A 16,595-nucleotide genomic window follows, 5' to 3' on the forward strand; every position below is an offset into this window, starting at 1 on the left:
GTGTAGTAGTGTCTATATAGTAGGTGTACTATGTCTATATAGTAGGTGTAGTAGTGTCTATATAGTAGGTGTAGTAGTGTCTATATAGTAGGTGTAGTAGTGTCTATATAGTAGGTGTACTATGTCTATATAGTAGGTGTAGTAGTGTCTATATAGTAGGTGTAGTAGTGTCTATATAGTAGGTGTAGTAGTGTCTATATAGTAGGTGTACTATGTCTATATAGTAGGTGTAGTAGTGTCTATATAGTAGGTGTAGTAGTGTCTATATAGTAGGTGTAGTAGTGTCTATATAGTAGGTGTAGTAGTGTCTATATAGTAGGTGTAGTAGTGTCTATATAGTAGGTGTACTATGTCTATATAGTAGGTGTAGTAGTTTCTATATAGTAGGTGTAGTAGTGTCTATATAGTAGATGTAGTAGTGTCTATATAGTAGGTGTACTATGTCTATATAGTAGGTGTAGTAGTGTCTATATAGTAGGTGTAGTAGTGTCTATATAGTAGGTGTACTATGTGTCTATATAGTAGGTGTAGTAGTGTCTATATAGTAGGTGTAGTAGTGTCTATATAGTAGGTGTACTATGTCTATATTGTAGGTGTACTATGTCTATATAGTAGGTGTAGTAGTTTCTATATAGTAGGTGTAGTAGTGTCTATATAGTAGGTGTAGTAGTGTCTATATAGTAGGTGTAGTAGTGTCTATATAGTAGGTGTAGTAGTGTCTATATAGTAGGTGTACTATGTCTATATAGTAGGTGTAGTAGTGTCTATATAGTAGGTGTAGTAGTGTCTATATAGTAGGTGTAGTAGTGTCTATATAGTAGGTGTAGTAGTGTCTATATAGTAGGTGTAGTAGTGTCTATATAGTAGGTGTAGTAGTGTATATATAGTAGGTGTAGTAGTGTCTATATAGTAGGTGTAGTATGTGTCTATATAGTAGGTGTACTATGTCTATATAGTAGGTGTACTATGTCTATATAGTAGGTGTAGTAGTGTCTATATAGTAGGTGTACTATGTGTCTATATAGTAGGTGTAGTAGTGTCTATATAGTAGGTGTACTATGTCTATATAGTAGGTGTAGTAGTGTCTATATAGTAGGTGTACTATGTGTCTATATAGTAGGTGTAGTAGTGTCTATATAGTAGGTGTAGTAGTGTCTATATAGTAGGTGTAGTAGTGTCTATATAGTAGGTGTACTATGTGTCTATATAGTAGGTGTAGTAGTGTATATAGTAGGTGTAGTAGTGTCTATATAGTAGGTGTAGTAGTGTCTATATAGTAGGTGTAGTAGTGTCTATATAGTAGGTGTACTATGTGTCTATATAGTAGGTGTAGTAGTGTCTATATAGTAGGTGTAGTAGTGTCTATATAGTAGGTGTAGTAGTGTCTATATAGTAGGTGTACTATGTCTATATAGTAGGTGTAGTAGTGTATATATAGTAGGTGTAGTAGTGTCTATATAGTAGGTGTAGTAGTGTATATATAGTAGGTGTAGTAGTGTCTATATAGTAGGTGTACTATGTCTATATAGTAGGTGTAGTAGTGTCTATATAGTAGGTGTAGTAGTGTCTATATAGTAGGTGTAGTATGTGTCTATATAGTAGGTGTAGTAGTGTCTATATAGTAGGTGTACTATGTCTATATAGTAGGTGTAGTAGTGTCTATATAGTAGGTGTAGTAGTGTCTATATAGTAGGTGTAGTAGTGTCTATATAGTAGGTGTAGTAGTGTCTATATAGTAGGTGTAGTAGTGTCTATATAGTAGGTGTAGTATGTGTCTATATAGTAGGTTTAGTAGTGTCTATATAGTAGGTGTAGTAGTGTGTCTATATAGTAGGTGTAGTAGTGTCTATATAGTAGGTGTAGTAGTGTCTATATAGTAGGTGTACTATGTCTATATAGTAGGTGTATTATGTGTCTATATAGTAGGTGTAGTAGTGTCTACATAGTAGGTGTAGTAGTGTATATATAGTAGGTGTAGTAGTGTTTATATAGTAGGTGTAGTAGTGTCTATATAGTAGGTGTAGTGTTTATATAGTAGGTGTAGTAGTGTCTATATAGTAGGTGTAGTAGTGTTTATATAGTAGGTGTAGTAGTGTCTATATAGTAGGTGTAGTAGTGTCTATATAGTAGGTGTACTATGTGTCTATATAGTAGGTGTAGTAGTGTCTATATAGTAGGTGTAGTAGTGTTTATATAGTAGGTGTAGTAGTGTCTATATAGTAGGTGTAGTAGTGTCTATATAGTAGGTGTACTATGTGTCTATATAGTAGGTGTAGTAGTGTTTATGTAGTAGGTGTAGTAGTGTCTATATAGTAGGTGTAGTAGTGTCTATATAGTAGGTGTACTATGTGTCTATATAGTAGGTGTAGTAGTGTTTATATAGTAGGTGTAGTAGTGTCTATATAGTAGGTGTAGTAGTGTTTATATAGTAGGTGTAGTAGTGTCTATATAGTAGGTGTAGTAGTGTCTATATAGTAGGTGTAGTAGTGTCTATATAGTAGGTGTAGTAGTGTCTATATAGTAGGTGTAGTAGTGTCTATATAGTAGGTGTAGTAGTGTCTATATAGTAGGTGTAGTAGTGTCTATATAGTAGGTGTAGTATGTCTATATAGTAGGTGTAGTAGTGTCTATATAGTAGGTGTAGTAGTGTCTATATAGTAGGTGTAGTAGTGTCTATATAGTAGGTGTAGTAGTGTCTATATAGTAGGTGTAGTAGTGTCTATATAGTAGGTGTAGTAGTGTCTATATAGTAGGTGTAGTAGTGTCTATATAGTAAGTGTAGTAGTGTCTATATAGTAGGTGTAGTAGTGTCTATATAGTAGGTGTAGTAGTGTCTATATAGTAGGTGTAGTAGTGTCTATATAGTAGTGTAGTAGTGTATATAGTAGGTGTACTATGTGTCTATATAGTAGGTGTAGTAGTGTATATATAGTAGGTGTAGTAGTGTCTATATAGTAGGTGTACTATGTCTATATAGTAGGTGTAGTAGTGTTTATATAGTAGGTGTAGTATGTCTATATAGTAGGTGTACTATGTGTATATATAGTAGGTGTAGTAGTGTATATAGTAGGTGTAGTATGTGTCTATATAGAAGTTGTAGTAGTGGCTATATAGTAGGTGTAGTAGTGTCTATATAGTAGGTGTAGTAGTGTCTATATAGTAGGTGTAGTAGTGTGTATATAGTAGGTGTAGTAGTGTCTATATAGTAGGTGTAGTAGTGTCTATATAGTAGGTGTAGTATTGTATATAGTAGGTGTAGTAGTGTATATAGTAGGTGTAGTAGTGTCTATATAGTAGGTGTAGTAGTGTATATAGTAGGTGTAGTAGTGTATATAGTAGGTGTAGTAGTGTGTATATAGTAGGTGTAGTAGTGTTTATATAGTAGGTGTAGTAGTGTCTATATAGTAGGTGTAGTAGTGTTTATATAGTAGGTGTACTATGTCTATATAGTAGGTGTAGTAGTGTCTATATAGTAGGTGTAGTAGTGTCTATATAGTAGGTGTAGTAGTGTCTATATAGTAGGTGTACTATGTCTATAAAGTAGGTGTAGTAGTGTATATAGTAGGTGTAGTAGTGTCTATATAGTAAGTGTAGTAGTGTCTATATAGTAGGTGTAGTAGTGTCTATATAGTAGGTGTAGTAGTGTCTATATAGTAGGTGTAGTAGTGTCTATATAGTAGGTGTAGTAGTGTATATATAGTAGGTGTAGTAGTGTCTATATAGTAGGTGTAGTAGTGTCTATATAGTAGGTGTAGTAGTGTATATAGTAGGTGTAGCAGTGTATATAGTAGGTGTAGTAGTGTCTATATAGTAGGTGTACTATGTCTATATAGTAGGTGTAGTAGTGTCTATATAGTAGGTGTAGTAGTGTCTATATAGTAGGTGTAGTAGTGTCTATATAGTAGGTGTAGTAGTGTATATATAGTAGGTGTAGTAGTGTCTATATAGTAGGTGTAGTAGTGTCTATATAGTAGGTGTACTATGTCTATATAGTAGGTGTAGTAGTGTATATAGTAGGTGTAGTAGTGTCTATATAGTAGGTGTACTATGTGTCTATATAGTAGGTGTAGTAGTGTCTATATAGTAGGTGTACTATGTCTATATAGTAGGTGTAGTAGTGTCTATATAGTAGGTGTACTATGTCTATATAGTAGGTGTAGTAGTGTCTATATAGTAGGTGTAGTAGTGTCTATATAGTAGGTGTAGTAGTGTCTATATAGTAGGTGTACTATGTCTATATAGTAGGTGTAGTAGTGTCTATATAGTAGGTGTAGTAGTGTATATATAGCAGGTGTAGTAGTGTTTATATAGTAGGTGTAGTAGTGTCTATATAGTAGGTGAAGTAGTGTTTATATAGTAGGTGTAGTAGTGTCTATATAGTAGGTGTAGTAGTGTCTATATAGTAGGTGTAGTAGTGTCTATATAGTAGGTGTAGTAGTGTATATATAGTAGGTGTAGCAGTGTATATAGTAGGTGTAGTAGTGTCTATATAGTAGGTGTACTATGTCTATATAGTAGGTGTAGTTGTGTCTATATAGTAGGTGTAGTAGTGTTTATATAGTAGGTGTAGTAGTGTCTATATAGTAGGTGTACTATGTCTATATAGTAGGTGTAGTAGTGTATATATAGTAGGTGTAGTAGTGTTTATATAGTAGGTGTAGTAGTGTATATATAGTAGGTGTACTATGTCTATATAGTAGGTGTAGTAGTGTCTATATAGTAGGTGTAGTAGTGTCTATATAGTAGGTGTAGTAGTGTCTATATAGTAGGTGTAGTAGTGTCTATATAGTAGGTGTAGTAGTGTATATATAGTAGGTGTAGTAGTGTTTATATAGTAGGTGTAGTAGTGTATATATAGTAGGTGTACTATGTCTATATAGTAGGTGTAGTAGTGTCTATATAGTAGGTGTAGTAGTGTGTATATAGTAGGTGTAGTAGTGTCTATATAGTAGGTGTAGTAGTGTCTATATAGTAGGTGTAGTAGTGTCTATAGTAGGTGTAGTAGTGTCTATATAGTAGGTGTAGTAGTGTCTATATAGTAGGTGTAGTAGTGTATATAGTAGGTGTAGTAGTGTCTATATAGTAGGTGTAGTAGTGTCTATATAGTAGGTGTACTATGTCTATATAGTAGGTGTAGTAGTGTCTATATAGTAGGTGTACTATGTGTCTATATAGTAGGTGTAGTAGTGTCTATATAGTAGGTGTAGTAGTGTCTATATAGTAGGTGTAGTAGTGTCTATATAGTAGGTGTACTATGTGTCTATATAGTAGGTGTAGTAGTGTATATAGTAGGTGTAGTAGTGTATATATAGTAGGTGTAGTAGTGTCTATATAGTAGGTGTAGTAGTGTATATAGTAGGTGTACTATGTGTCTATATAGTAGGTGTAGTAGTGTCTATATAGTAGGTGTAGTAGTGTCTATATAGTAGGTGTAGTAGTGTCTATATAGTAGGTGTACTATGTCTATATAGTAGGTGTAGTAGTGTATATATAGTAGGTGTAGTAGTGTCTATATAGTAGGTGTAGTAGTGTATATATAGTAGGTGTATTAGTGTCTATATAGTAGGTGTACTATGTCTATATAGTAGGTGTAGTAGTGTCTATATAGTAGGTGTAGTAGTGTCTATATAGTAGGTGTAGTATGTGTCTATATAGTAGGTGTAGTAGTGTCTATATAGTAGGTGTACTATGTCTATATAGTAGGTGTAGTAGTGTCTATATAGTAGGTGTAGTAGTGTCTATATAGTAGGTGTAGTAGTGTCTATATAGTAGGTGTAGTAGTGTCTATATAGTAGGTGTAGTAGTGTCTATATAGTAGGTGTAGTATGTGTCTATATAGTAGGTGTAGTAGTGTCTATATAGTAGGTGTAGTAGTGTGTCTATATAGTAGGTGTAGTAGTGTCTATATAGTAGGTGTAGTAGTGTCTATATAGTAGGTGTACTATGTCTATATAGTAGGTGTATTATGTGTCTATATAGTAGGTGTAGTAGTGTCTACATAGTAGGTGTAGTAGTGTATATATAGTAGGTGTAGTAGTGTTTATATAGTAGGTGTAGTAGTGTCTATATAGTAGGTGTAGTGTTTATATAGTAGGTGTAGTAGTGTCTATATAGTAGGTGTAGTAGTGTTTATATAGTAGGTGTAGTAGTGTCTATATAGTAGGTGTAGTAGTGTCTATATAGTAGGTGTACTATGTGTCTATATAGTAGGTGTAGTAGTGTCTATATAGTAGGTGTAGTAGTGTTTATATAGTAGGTGTAGTAGTGTCTATATAGTAGGTGTAGTAGTGTCTATATAGTAGGTGTACTATGTGTCTATATAGTAGGTGTAGTAGTGTTTATGTAGTAGGTGTAGTAGTGTCTATATAGTAGGTGTAGTAGTGTCTATATAGTAGGTGTACTATGTGTCTATATAGTAGGTGTAGTAGTGTTTATATAGTAGGTGTAGTAGTGTCTATATAGTAGGTGTAGTAGTGTTTATATAGTAGGTGTAGTAGTGTCTATATAGTAGGTGTAGTAGTGTCTATATAGTAGGTGTAGTAGTGTCTATATAGTAGGTGTAGTAGTGTCTATATAGTAGGTGTAGTAGTGTCTATATAGTAGGTGTAGTAGTGTCTATATAGTAGGTGTAGTAGTGTCTATATAGTAGGTGTAGTATGTCTATATAGTAGGTGTAGTAGTGTCTATATAGTAGGTGTAGTAGTGTCTATATAGTAGGTGTAGTAGTGTCTATATAGTAGGTGTAGTAGTGTCTATATAGTAGGTGTAGTAGTGTCTATATAGTAGGTGTAGTAGTGTCTATATAGTAAGTGTAGTAGTGTCTATATAGTAGGTGTAGTAGTGTCTATATAGTAGGTGTAGTAGTGTCTATATAGTAGGTGTAGTAGTGTCTATATAGTAGTGTAGTAGTGTATATAGTAGGTGTACTATGTGTCTATATAGTAGGTGTAGTAGTGTATATATAGTAGGTGTAGTAGTGTCTATATAGTAGGTGTACTATGTCTATATAGTAGGTGTAGTAGTGTTTATATAGTAGGTGTAGTATGTCTATATAGTAGGTGTACTATGTGTATATATAGTAGGTGTAGTAGTGTATATAGTAGGTGTAGTATGTGTCTATATAGTAGGTGTAGTAGTGTCTATATAGTAGGTGTAGTAGTGTCTATATAGTAGGTGTAGTAGTGTCTATATAGTAGGTGTAGTAGTGTGTATATAGTAGGTGTAGTAGTGTCTATATAGTAGGTGTAGTAGTGTCTATATAGTAGGTGTAGTAGTGTATATAGTAGGTGTAGTAGTGTATATAGTAGGTGTAGTAGTGTCTATATAGTAGGTGTAGTAGTGTGTATATAGTAGGTGTAGTAGTGTATATAGTAGGTGTAGTAGTGTGTATATAGTAGGTGTAGTAGTGTTTATATAGTAGGTGTAGTAGTGTCTATATAGTAGGTGTAGTAGTGTTTATATAGTAGGTGTACTATGTCTATATAGTAGGTGTAGTAGTGTCTATATAGTAGGTGTAGTAGTGTCTATATAGTAGGTGTAGTAGTGTCTATATAGTAGGTGTAGTAGTGTCTATATAGTAGGTGTAGTAGTGTCTATATAGTAGGTGTAGTAGTGTATATAGTAGGTGTAGTAGTGTCTATATAGTAGGTGTAGTAGTGTGTATATAGTAGGTGTAGTAGTGTATATAGTAGGTGTAGTAGTGTGTATATAGTAGGTGTAGTAGTGTTTATATAGTAGGTGTAGTAGTGTCTATATAGTAGGTGTAGTAGTGTTTATATAGTAGGTGTACTATGTCTATATAGTAGGTGTAGTAGTGTCTATATAGTAGGTGTAGTAGTGTCTATATAGTAGGTGTAGTAGTGTCTATATAGTAGGTGTAGTAGTGTCTATATAGTAGGTGTAGTAGTGTCTATATAGTAGGTGTAGCAGTGTATATAGTAGGTGTAGTAGTGTCTATAAAGTAGGTGTACTATGTCTATATAGTAGGTGTAGTAGTGTCTATATAGTAGGTGTAGTAGTGTCTATATAGTAGGTGTAGTAGTGTCTATATAGTAGGTGTAGTAGTGTCTATATAGTAGGTGTAGTAGTGTCTATATAGTAGGTGTAGTAGTGTCTATATAGTAGGTGTACTATGTCTATATAGTAGGTGTAGTAGTGTATATAGTAGGTGTAGTAGTGTCTATATAGTAGGTGTACTATGTGTCTATATAGTAGGTGTAGTAGTGTCTATATAGTAGGTGTACTATGTATATATAGTAGGTGTAGTAGTGTCTATATAGTAGGTGTACTATGTCTATATAGTAGGTGTAGTAGTGTCTATATAGTAGGTGTAGTAGTGTCTATATAGTAGGTGTAGTAGTGTCTATATAGTAGGTGTACTATGTCTATATAGTAGGTGTAGTAGTGTCTATATAGTAGGTGTAGTAGTGTATATATAGCAGGTGTAGTAGTGTTTATATAGTAGGTGTAGTAGTGTCTATATAGTAGGTGAAGTAGTGTTTATATAGTAGGTGTAGTAGTGTCTATATAGTAGGTGTAGTAGTGTCTATATAGTAGGTGTAGTAGTGTCTATATAGTAGGTGTAGTAGTGTATATATAGTAGGTGTAGCAGTGTATATAGTAGGTGTAGTAGTGTCTATATAGTAGGTGTACTATGTCTATATAGTAGGTGTAGTTGTGTCTATATAGTAGGTGTAGTAGTGTTTATATAGTAGGTGTAGTAGTGTCTATATAGTAGGTGTACTATGTCTATATAGTAGGTGTAGTAGTGTATATATAGTAGGTGTAGTAGTGTTTATATAGTAGGTGTAGTAGTGTATATATAGTAGGTGTACTATGTCTATATAGTAGGTGTAGTAGTGTCTATATAGTAGGTGTAGTAGTGTCTATATAGTAGGTGTAGTAGTGTCTATATAGTAGGTGTAGTAGTGTCTATATAGTAGGTGTAGTAGTGTCTATATAGTAGGTGTAGTAGTGTATATATAGTAGGTGTAGTAGTGTTTATATAGTAGGTGTAGTAGTGTATATATAGTAGGTGTACTATGTCTATATAGTAGGTGTAGTAGTGTCTATATAGTAGGTGTAGTAGTGTGTATATAGTAGGTGTAGTAGTGTCTATATAGTAGGTGTAGTAGTGTCTATATAGTAGGTGTAGTAGTGTCTATATAGTAGGTGTAGTAGTGTCTATAGTAGGTGTAGTAGTGTCTATATAGTAGGTGTAGTAGTGTCTATATAGTAGGTGTAGTAGTGTATATAGTAGGTGTAGTAGTGTCTATATAGTAGGTGTAGTAGTGTCTATATAGTAGGTGTAGTAGTGTATATAGTAGGTGTAGTAGTGTCTATATAGTAGGTGTAGTAGTGTATATAGTAGGTGTAGTAGTGTTTATATAGTAGGTGTAGTAGTGTCTATATAGTAGGTGTAGTAGTGTCTATATAGTAGGTGTAGTAGTGTATATAGTAGGTGTAGTAGTGTCTATATAGTAGGTGTAGTAGTGTCTATATAGTAGGTGTACTATGTCTATATAGTAGGTGTAGTAGTGTCTATATAGTAGGTGTACTATGTCTATATAGTAGGTGTAGTAGTGTCTATATAGTAGATGTAGTAGTGTATATATAGTAGGTGTACTATGTCTATATAGTAGGTGTAGTAGTGTCTATATAGTAGGTGTAGTAGTGTCTATATAGTAGGTGTACTATGTGTCTATATAGTAGGTGTAGTAGTGTCTATATAGTAGGTGTAGTAGTGTCTATATAGTAGGTGTAGTAGTGTCTATATAGTAGGTGTAGTAGTGTATATATAGTAGGTGTACTATGTCTATATAGTAGGTGTAGTAGTGTCTATATAGTAGGTGTAGTAGTGTCTATATAGTAGGTGTAGTAGTGTCTATATAGTAGGTGTAGTAGTGTCTATATAGTAGGTGTAGTAGTGTATATAGTAGGTGTAGTAGTGTCTATATAGTAGGTGTAGTAGTGTCTATATAGTAGGTGTAGTAGTGTATATAGTAGGTGTAGTAGTGTCTATATAGTAGGTGTAGTAGTGTTTATATAGTAGGTGTAGTAGTGTATATAGTAGGTGTAGTAGTGTCTATATAGTAGGTGTAGTAGTGTCTATATAGTAGGTGTAGTAGTGTCTATATAGTAGGTGTAGTATGTCTATATAGTAGGTGTAGTAGTGTCTATATAGTAGGTGTAGTAGTGTCTATATAGTAGGTGTAGAAGTGTCTATATAGTAGGTGTAGTAGTGTCTATATAGTAGGTGTAGTAGTGTATATAGTAGGTGTAGTAGTGTCTATATAGTAGGTGTAGTAGTGTCTATATAGTAGGTGTAGTAGTGTATATAGTAGGTGTAGTAGTGTCTATATAGTAGGTGTAGTAGTGTATATAGTAGGTGTAGTAGTGTCTATATAGTAGGTGTAGTAGTGTCTATATAGTAGGTGTAGTAGTGTCTATATAGTAGGTGTAGTAGTGTATATAGTAGGTGTAGTAGTGTCTATATAGTAGGTGTAGTAGTGTCTATATAGTAGGTGTAGTAGTGTTTATATAGTAGGTGTAGTAGTGTCTATATAGTAGGTGTAGTAGTGTCTATATAGTAGGTGCACTATGTGTCTATATAGTAGGTGTAGTAGTGTCTATATAGTAGGTGTAGTAGTGTATATAGTAGGTGTACTATGTCTATATAGTAGGTGTAGTAGTGTCTATATAGTAGGTGTAGTAGTGTCTATATAGTAGGTGTAGTAGTGTCTATATAGTAGGTGTAGTAGTGTTTATATAGTAGGTGTAGTAGTGTCTATATAGTAGGTGTAGTAGTGTCTATATAGTAGGTGTACTATGTGTCTATATAGTAGGTGTAGTAGTGTCTATATAGTAGGTGTAGTAGTGTATATAGTAGGTGTAGTAGTGTCTATATAGTAGGTGTAGTAGTGTCTATATAGTAGTGTAGTAGTGTATATAGTAGGTGTACTAGGTGTCTATATAGTAGGTGTAGTAGTGTATATATAGTAGGTGTAGTAGTGTATATAGTAGGTGTAGTAGTGTATATATAGTAGGTGTAGTAGTGTTTATATAGTAGGTGTAGTAGTGTTTATATAGTAGGTGTAGTAGTGTTTATATAGTAGGTGTAGTAGTGTCTATATAGTAGGTGTAGTAGTGTATATAGTAGGTGTAGTAGTGTCTATATAGTAGGTGTAGTAGTGTCTTTATAGTAGGTGTAGTAGTGTCTATATAGTAGGTGTAGTAGTGTATATAGTAGGTGTAGTAGTGTATATATAGTAGGTGTAGTATGTCTATATAGTAGGTGTAGTAGTGTCTATATAGTAGGTGTACTATGTGTCTATATAGTAGGTGTACTATGTGTCTATATAGTAGGTGTACTATGTCTATATAGTAGGTGTAGTAGTGTCTATATAGTAGGTGTAGTAGTGTCTATATAGTAGGTGTAGTAGTGTCTATATAGTAGGTGTAGTAGTGTCTATATAGTAGGTGTACTATGTCTATATAGTAGGTGTAGTAGTGTCTATATAGTAGGTGTACTATGTCTATATAGTAGGTGTAGTAGTGTCTATATAGTAGGTGTAGTAGTGTCTATATAGTAGGTGTAGTAGTGTCTATATAGTAGGTGTAGTAGTGTCTATATAGTAGGTGTAGTAGTGTCTATATAGTAGGTGTACTATGTCTATATAGTAGGTGTAGTAGTGTCTATATAGTAGGTGTACTATGTGTCTATATAGTAGGTGTAGTAGTGTCTATATAGTAGGTGTACTATGTCTATATAGTAGGTGTAGTAGTGTCTATATAGTAGGTGTAGTATGTGTGTATATAGTAGGTGTAGTAGTGTCTATATAGTAGGTGTAGTAGTGTATATAGTAGGTGTAGTGTATATAGAAGGTGTAGTAGTGTCTAATGTACAGTAAATAGCATGTGTAGTAGTGTATATATTAGGTGTAGTAGTGTCTAATGTACAGTATATAGCATGTGTAGTAGCCTAGGGGTGTATAATAAATGGAGAAGGCTGTTTTCACTGGTCTGTCTAGGAGGCCGACTAGAGGCCAGAGACACTAAGGCTGTGTTGTGTTGTGATTGACGCAGGGCCCAGACTAAGGCTGTGTTGTGTTGTGATTGACGCAGGGCCCAGACTAAGGCTGTGTTGTGTTGTGATTGACGCAGGGCCCAGACTAAGGCTGGAGAGACGGTGCTCATACATGGAGCCAGTGGAGGGGTGAGTTCAGCTTGTGTGTGTGTGTGTGTGTGTGTGTGTGTGTGTGTGTGTGTGTGTGTGTGTGTGCTCTTGCACGCGTGCGTACGTGTGTGTGTGAACTCGAGTGTGTGACTAATTAATTGAGCTTTGGTCTGGTGGTCTGACGATCGTGTGTGTGTGAGTGTGTGCGTGCGTGCGTGTGTGTGCGTGTGTGTGTGTGTGTGTGTCAGGTGGGGGTGGCAGCATGTCAGCTGGCCCGGGTGCGGGGTCTGAGGGTGTTGGGGACGGCCGGGACCCCCGAGGGGGTGGAGTTGGTCCTGAAGAACGGAGCCCACCTGGCCTTCAACCACCGAGAGCCGGGGTACACCTCCCACATCCTGGTAGGAACAACTCTGCTGCTGTTTCCAAGCTGAGGGAGGTCTGCCCCTATGGAAAGACCAAGGGACATGGTTTCGTGTATGCGTGTGTGCGTGTGTGTGTGTGTGTGTGTGTGTGTGTGTGTGTGTGTGTGCGTGCGTGCGTGTGTGTGTGTGTGTGTGTGTGTGTGTGTGTGTGTGTGTGTGTGTGTGACCCAGGAGGTGACCGGGGGTCAGGGTGTGGACGTGGTGGTGGAGATGCTGGCCAACGTGAACCTGAGCAGCGACCTGCAGATGCTGACCCACGGAGGCCGAGTCACGGTCAGTAGGACAGAATCCCTGACACTGACCCTAACCCCTGACCCTAACCCCTGACCCTTACCCTAACCCCTGACTCTAACCCTTCATCTCCACCACTATGAACCACCCCTGACCCTAACCCTTCCTCTCCACCTCTATGAACCATCAGTAGGACAGGATCCCTAACCCTAACCCCTGACCCTAACCCTTCATCTCCACCTCTATGAACCACTACTCATGAACACAACAAGAAATGCACAGTTTTACATGAGAGAAAAAAGTGCACTTTACTACAGGGTCTCCAGACCCCACAGCATGTGTTGTGTTGTGCTGTGTCATGTTGTTGTGTTCTGTTGAGTCATGTTGCTGTATTTTCCTGAGTCATGTTGCTGTGTTTCCCTGTGTCATGTAGCTGTGTTTTCCTGTGTCATGTTGCTGTGTTTTCCTGTGTCATGTTGCTGTGTATTTCTTTGTCATGTTGCTGTGTTTTTCTTTGTCATGTTGTTGTGTTCTGTTGAGTCATGTTGCTGTGTTTTCCTGTGTCATGTTGCTGTGTTTTCCTGTGTCATGTTGCTGTGTTTTTCTTTGTCATGTTGCTGTGTATTTCTTTGTCATGTTGTTGTGTTCTGTTGAGTCATGTTGCTGTGTTTTCCTGTGTCATGTTGCTGTGTTTTTCTTTGTCATGTTGCTGTGTCAGGGCAGCGGCTAGTTTTCAGTGCAAAACTAGAATGGAGAAGTAAGACGCCTCCTTCCCTCCACTAGTCTGGGGGTCCACCTTGGGCAAGTGGTAGCTAGCCCCCCTACCTGGGGTTACAGGAAACAACCCCTGATGACAGAACAACAAAAAGGAAGAGAGACCCGGCCCGGAGGAAGCCCGGGGCCCTCGTCTGGAGCCAGGCCCAGACGGAGGGCCCGCCTGCGAGCGCAACACCATCTCATCCTCCATCGTCCCGTGGACCCACCACCCGCGGGAAGAATTGTCGGGGTCGGGTGCGCTGCCAACTAGGTGGCGGTGAAGGCGGGGGGCACCGACGGACCAGACCTGGGCAGCAAAGGCTGGCTCTGGGGACATGGAACATGACCTCGCGGGGAGGGAAGGAGCCGGAGCTTGTGAGGGAGGTGGAGCGATACCAATTACACCTGGTGGGGCTAACCTCCACGCACAGCACCGGCGCCGGAACCAAACTCCTGGATAGGGGTTGGACCCTGTTCTTCTCCGGAGTTGCTCACGGTATGAGGCGTAAGGCAGGTGTGGCTATACTAGCTAGCCCCCAGCTGAGCGTCTCTGTGCTGGAGTTCACCCCAGCGGACGAGAGGGTCGCCTCCCTGCGCCTTAGGACTGTGGGGGGTCAATTGCCACCTCCGGCAGAGCTTCTCAGGCATCCCTGTGGAGGTTGGGGACATCGAGCATGAGTGGTCGGTGTTCAAAGCCTCCATTTCTGAAGCTGCGGCTGGGAGCTGTGGCCTGAGGGCCATAGGTACCTCAAGGGGCGGTAACCCTAGGACACCATGGTGGACAGCGGTGGTCAGGGAAACCGTCCAACTGAAGGAGGCCTTCCGGGATATTTTAGCCCGGGAGACCCCAGAAGCAGTTGCAGGGTATCGACTGGCCCGGAGGGCTGCGGCTTCGGCCGTGACCAAGGCAAAACAGCGGGTGTGGGAGGAGTTCGGAGAAACCATGGAGAAGGACTTTCGGTCGGCACCAAAATGTTTTTGGAAGACCATCAGACACCTCAGGAAGGGAAAGCGGGCGACCATCCAAGCTCTATACAGCAAGGAGGGGACACTGCTGACCTCAACTGAGGAGGTTGTGGAGCGTTGGAAGGAGCACTTTGAGGAACTCCTGAACCCGACTAATCCACCCTCTACGATCGGAAGATGATGGGGGGTCGTCAATTTCCTTGGAGGAGTTCACTGAGGTAGTGAAACAACTCCACAGTGGCAAAGCCCCAGGGACTGATGAGATCCGTCCAGAAATGCTGAAGGTGCTTGGTGTTGAGGGGCTGTCTTGGTTGACATGCCTCTTTAACATTGCGTGGAAGTCTGGGTCAGTGCCAAAGCAGTGGCAGACTGAGGTGGTAGTCCCAATATTAAAAAAGGGGACCAGAGGGTGTGTGCCAATTAAAGAGGCATCACATTACTCAGCCTCACAGGGAAAGTGTACTCCAAGGTGCTGGAAAGGAGGGTGCGGCCGATAGTCGAACCTCAGATCGAAGAGGAACAATGCGGATTTCGTCCTGGTCGTGGAACCACCGACCAGCTCTTCACTCTCGCGAGGATCTTGGAGGGGGCTTGGGAGTTTGCCCAACCTGTCTACATGTGTTTTGTGGACTTGAAGAAGGCTTACGACCGGGTCCCTCGAGAGGTCTTGTGGAGGGTTATACAGGAGTTTGGGGTGAGGGGGTCCCTATATTAGGGCCATCCAATCCCTGTACACCCAGAGTGAGAGCTGTGTCCGGGTCCTCGGCAGTAAGTCGTCTTCCTTTCCGGTGGGGATTGGCCTCCACCAGGGCTGCACTTTGTCACCAATCCAATTTTCATGGACAGGATATCGAGGCGTAGCCGTGTGGAGGTGGGTTTGCAGTTCGGTGAGCTGGGGATCACGTCGCTGCTATTTGCAGATGATGTGGTCCTGATGGCATCATCTGCCTGCGACCTCCAGCACTCTCTGGATAGGTTCACAACTGAGTGTGAAGCGGCTGGGATGAGAATAAGCACTTCTAAATCTGAGGCCATGGTTCTCAGCAGGAAACCGGTGGCCTGTCTGCTCCGAGTAGGATATGAGTTATTACCCCAAGTGAAGGAGTTCAAGTATCTGGGGGTCTTGTTCACGAGTGAGGGAACCATGGAGAGGGAGTTTGGCCAGAGAATCGGAGCAGCTGGTGCGGTTCTGCAGTCGCTTTACCGCACTGTTGTGACGAAAAGAGAGCTGAGCCAAAAGGCAAAGCTCTCGATCTACCGGTCTATCTTCGTCCCCACCCTCACCTATGGTCATGAAGGATGGGTCATGACCGAAAGAACGAGATCACGGATACAAGCGGCCGAAATGAAGTTTTCTCCGGAGGGTGGCTGGGGTCTCCCTGAGAGATCGGGTGAGAAGTTCAGTCATCCGGGAGAGACTCGGAGTAGAGCCGCTGCTCCTTTGCGTCGAAAGGAGCCAGTTGAGGTGGTTCGGGCATCTAGTGAGGATGCCTCCTGGGCGCCTTCCTAGGGAGGTGTTCAAGGCGTGTCTGGCTGGGAGGAGGCCGCGGGGTAGACCCAGGACTAGGTGGCGGGATTACATCTCCACACTGGCCTGTGAGCGGCTAAAGATTCCCCATGCAGAGCTGGTTGATGCTGCCAGGGAAAGGGATGTCTGGGGCCCCCTGCTGGAACTGCTGCCTCCGCGACCCGACCCCGGATAAGCGGATGAAGATGGATGGATGTTGCTGTGTCATGTTGTTGTGTTCTGTTGAGTCATGTTGCTGTGTTTTCCTGTGTCATGTTGCTGTGTTTTCCTGTTTCATGTTGCTGTGTTTTCCTGTGTCATGTTGCTGTGTTTTCCTGTGTCATGTTGCTGTGTTGCGCTGTCATGTTGCTGTGTTTTCCTGAGTCATGGTGCTTTGTTTTCCTGAGTCATGTTGCTGTTTTTTCCTGAGTCATGTTGCTGTGTTTTCCTGTGTCATGTTGCTGTGTTGCGCTGTGTCATGGTGCTGTGTTTTCCTGAGTCATGGTGCTGAGTTTTCCTGTGCTGTAGATCGTTGGCA

The 16,595-nt window shown here is 39.5% G+C and overlaps 1 protein-coding gene across 1 annotated transcript in view; it reads left to right on the forward strand.

Moving 5' to 3' along the window:
- Window positions 1-16,595, forward strand: part of LOC311329413 (quinone oxidoreductase-like) — a gene marked incomplete at its 5' end in the record, with an annotated part of 45,399 nt that overhangs the window by 25,904 nt on the left and 2,900 nt on the right. The window contains 4 exons of the mRNA XM_084463265.1: window positions 12,163-12,214; window positions 12,424-12,573; window positions 12,769-12,870; window positions 16,586-16,595. The exon at window positions 16,586-16,595 is cut by the window's right edge and continues 86 nt beyond it. Coding sequence (XP_084319391.1) covers window positions 12,163-12,214; window positions 12,424-12,573; window positions 12,769-12,870; window positions 16,586-16,595 — 314 coding nt within the window. The remainder of the gene's footprint in view (window positions 1-12,162; window positions 12,215-12,423; window positions 12,574-12,768; window positions 12,871-16,585) is intronic.

The sequence above is a fragment of the Borostomias antarcticus genome (genome assembly GCF_949987555.1).
Source record: "Borostomias antarcticus genome assembly, contig: scaffold_201, whole genome shotgun sequence".
Taxonomy (NCBI): Eukaryota; Metazoa; Chordata; class Actinopteri; order Stomiiformes; family Stomiidae; genus Borostomias; species Borostomias antarcticus.